Source organism: Ictalurus furcatus, chromosome 3, assembly GCF_023375685.1.
Source record: "Ictalurus furcatus strain D&B chromosome 3, Billie_1.0, whole genome shotgun sequence".
Taxonomy (NCBI): Eukaryota; Metazoa; Chordata; class Actinopteri; order Siluriformes; family Ictaluridae; genus Ictalurus; species Ictalurus furcatus.
This window is the reverse complement of record NC_071257.1, coordinates 29,019,826-29,024,100: the sequence shown is the minus strand read 5'-3', so window position 1 is coordinate 29,024,100 and position 4,275 is coordinate 29,019,826. Positions and strand designations below refer to the sequence as shown.

At 42.5% G+C, this 4,275-nt stretch overlaps 1 protein-coding gene across 1 annotated transcript; it reads right to left on the bottom strand.

The window, feature by feature from the left end:
- Positions 1-1,142: 1,142 nt before the first annotated feature.
- On the bottom strand, positions 1,143-3,995 carry adra2c (adrenoceptor alpha 2C). Its single transcript, XM_053621932.1, has one exon. It carries the CDS (start codon positions 3,768-3,770, stop codon positions 2,493-2,495), a length of 1,278 nt encoding a protein of 425 aa, XP_053477907.1. The 5' UTR covers positions 3,771-3,995; the 3' UTR covers positions 1,143-2,492.
- Positions 3,996-4,275: the final 280 nt, after the last annotated feature.

Genomic DNA, 4,275 nt, shown 5'->3' with positions numbered 1-4,275 from the left:
AATCATTGATATTGGTACTGATGCTTTGATCTGAGAAATAGTTTTAATCCTAGAAAGAAATAAAAAATGAATTCAATTGATCTATTCATCCAAATACTTAAATGTTTAGTCGCCATCAAAGAATACTGGAAAACAAAACAAAAAATCAGTTATTAATTTCTCATTCAAATTTCACTTGCAATATATTCAAAATGCACCCATATATTATTATAGATTTGTTCTGTATCAAGTAGTAAATTTTGTTGTCCATATTATCCTTATTTAGTTTGTGGACCAAAATGGTTACTTTTTCACAAATTAATCATATGATAAATGCAGAAAACAGTTCCCAAACAGTTGAAGCAACAGGTTATAATAACAGAAGTGGTAATGGAAATGGAGAAATTCCCATATAAACATTAATGGATTAATAGCCATGATCTGTGTGTCTAACTCATCATTATGTCTGCATCAACTCTTACAGGGTTACAGCCAGTTACAGCCAGTGTTTTCCTCCTTTTGGCTCTCTGCCACTGTGATAAGTGCATCTTTTTCCATCTGTCCCAAAAACAAAAGATGCTCTGACATTCGTTCTGATGCATTCAGTTAACCAAGCAAATATTCTTTCTTTATCTTATCAGCTGATATTTCTATTGAGAGCAGAGTATTCTGGACATTCGAAATCGGCTGTTGAAAACAGCGAGGTACAATTATGTTTTTCTTTGTTGTTTTTTTACAATTATAGTTTTTGTTTTAACAGCCTTAGAAGTGTGAAATGCTTGTTGTTTGTGTGTTTACTTAATGTATTACAATTAGTGCTGTACAATATGGACAAATATTACATCATATTGTGATAAATCTAGCAATGCATTAAAACAAACTGATTAACCCATGGGTTGTATGGTGCATGGCAGTGCAGCAGGTAGCGTTGCTGTCTCTCCATCCAGGGCCCCTGGGCGATCCTGAGCTTGGGTTAATGTCGGTGTGGAGTTTCTGCGCAATATGCCATTTTTTGTTTCCTCCATGTTCTCTGGTTTCCTCCCATGTCCCAAAACATGAAGGTAGGTAGAATGGCTATAATAAATTGCCCCTAGGTATGAATGAGTGTGTGAATGGGTGTGTGCGGTGCCCTGAGAAGGACTGGGTGTATTCCCTCCACATACACACTGATCCTGACTTCACCACAATTCTGACCAGTCACAAATGTCTTTTGTCAAGGTTTCAACAATAAAGGTATTGCAATATAGCTATACCGATTAACAAACAATTCATTGCTCAGCCCAAAATGCAGGTAGTAATCAAGAAAGAACTGCAAAGCCATAATATACTGTGTTTATAGAGGTAAGTAGAAGCATAATTCATTTATTTATTCAATTTCTTTCATTCAATCATCAAATGTGCTTGTGGTGACCGATTTGGCCAATTCAAAGATATCACAAGAAGGCGGAGCCAGGAAAAAACAAAACAAAACACTAAAAACATAGCCCAACACCCTGGTAGGGCAAAGGGTTTCAAGACATACATAAAAGAAACATTCAATAAAAATGGCTTTGCCCTTTGTAATGTATATCATACAGTGTCATCATATACAGTGCCATAGTACAATATGATACAACCAGCAAACATGGGCACAGAACAGCATCAGTTGATCAGAAATTCATAAACAAATTCTGAAGAACAGTTCATAAACATCTTATAAATACTTATATATTATCATACACAGCTTTGTTTTAACAATGCAAATATGTGTTCAGTATGCTTTTCTGTAATGGCGTCTTATCATATAGAGCTTCAGCAGCAATCCAATGTTTATTAAAAGCACGAGTTGGCAAACCGTTTAAGGTATCGGCACGCAGTTTAAAGCCCTGTTGGGTTTTGTTTTCTCCAGAGATGCCTTGCAATAGTGAGAGAACGCACATCTCCTCTATCTTTCAGTGATGTCCCTCTGTATGGCCTGAACCTCCACTATTCCCTAACTAACCAATGTCCAATTTTGCTGAAAAAAAAAAAATATAACCAAACAATATACAGTCCATTACTTTGTTTTTCTTTACCCCTCTTTTATATTACATCACTCCATTTAAAAAGGAAATGACCTTTCATGTTACATAGCCCTCAAGTACCAAAGAGGAAAACCATATGTGCAAACTGATCATAAATATGTCTCTTGGTAACGCACAAGTGCCTGTGGCTGTAATTAAGATAAGTCTGTTTCCGCAAACACAATACAGTAGTGCTGCTTTTAGGTGGGCGTTTTTTGAAGGACCTTGCTACTGTATGAACTGACAGACCACAGCTGTCATCCTGACAGAGCTCAGTGGTTCAGACAATAAAACAGATCATAAATATCTATGTTTGGGAAGATTGTCAAGGCATTGCTGCAGACAAGATAGTTGGTGAAAAGTGCTGCTGCCAAAATACACTACAAGTATATCTCTTGTAAACATCCATGGCTTTTCTGTCAGGGGAAACTGGTGTTTGTGCCATGGAGACCACCCAACCATCATTCTCCTCTAAAAAGATCTCTTAAAGGACTTGCACAGGATCTTGTGGAAGGCTCTGCGGAAGTCCTGGTTAAAGATGGTGTAGATGACAGGGTTGAGGGAGCTGTTGCAGTAGCCAATCCAGAAGAAGAACTTGAAGAGAGGGTCAGGGATCTCGCAAGGCTTCCGGCAGATTCCGTACAGACTGTAGCTGAAGAAAAATGGGAACCAGCAGACCACAAACACGCCCATGACCACAGCCAGGACAAAGGTGAAGCGCTTCTCACGGGCTTGTGAGATCTTCTTCCTAGACATGGTGCTCCTTCTTTTTCTGCGGGAGGAGAACAGGTCCAGGGACTTGCTGCTTGCACGGGACTTGCGGCTTGAGTGCTTGGAGCTGGAGCTGTTCTTGCGGCTGGCCCGGCGTTCTTTTCGGCCTGCTGCTGACTCACGGTGTGGCCGCTTGGCCTTCTCATCTGAGGAACTGCTGTCGTCCATTTCCGCATCAGGTTCATCCTCGGAAGGTTTTTTATTAACAGGCTGAGGTGTAGATGCACAGTGACCATTCTGCCGGCCTGAATCGTCTCGGCTCAGACTGTTTTCAAGGCGTGGTGCTTCTTCTGGCTCGTGACGCTTCTCTGACATGCTTCGAGTGCGTGTTTTGGCCACCTGGTAGATGCGTATATAGACAAGGATCATTATGACACATGGGGCAAAGAAGGAGCCAATACTGGAGTACAGGATGTACCACGTGTGGTCATTAAGTTGACACTGTGGCTCACGATCACCACCTTCGCTGCTCCGGTCCATGGAGATGAGTGGAGGGAAGGAGATCACAGCCGAGATCAGCCACACCACTACGATCATTGCCTTTACTCGGCGTGGCGTGCGCTTCAGGTTGTATTCTACTGCCTGTGTTACTGACCAGTACCTGTCTAGGCTGATGGCACACAGGTGAACAATTGAGGATGTGCAGAAGAGGACGTCCAGTGCGAGATAGATATCACACCAAACTTGTCCAAAAAACCAGTAACCCATCAGTTCGTTTGCCAGAGAGAAAGGCATGATCAGGGTGGCCACCAGGATGTCTGCAGTAGCCAGAGACACCAGGAAAAGATTCTGGGGAGGTTTGAGCGCTCTGCTCGTCAGCACCGCAATCACCACCAGTACATTCCCAACTATAATAAACAAAATGATGAAGCTTACCAAACCGGCGAGTCCTATCACAGTGGCCAGAGTGTAGCGACTGGTAGAATTCCCACTGAAATTGGAATAGTCCATCCCGCTGAAAAAACTCAAGTTATCCATGGCAGAACTGTTTGTTTTATTTGTTCGGAAATCCTTAGTGGGTGTCTTTCTAAGCGTAAAGGCAGCGCACCGCTGTATTACCGACGTCCCTTCTGGAAAACGTAGCCGTTTTCCCTGCGTTCCTCCTCTTCTGCCTGTCCGTTACTTTCATCTCGTTCCCGTCTCCGCTTTTTCCTTACTCGCAGAATTCCTTATACCAATTGCTCCATTATTATTATTATTATTATTATTATTATTATTATTTAAAAAGAGTTACTCTGTGGATGGTATCACGAATATCACTGTCACCGACGGACACGGTGCTCCACGCGCCCTACTCGCCATCCACCGACTCTGCTCTCCTCAGCATCTCTCTCTCTCTCTCTCTCTCTCTCTCTCACACACACACACACACACACACACACACACACACACACACACTGAAACGCCTCGCCCGCCGCGCACCGTCCACGTGCTGGCCAGGTTAACGTAGCTCCGCCCCTGCAAAGTCAAAAGGGAATCTGCC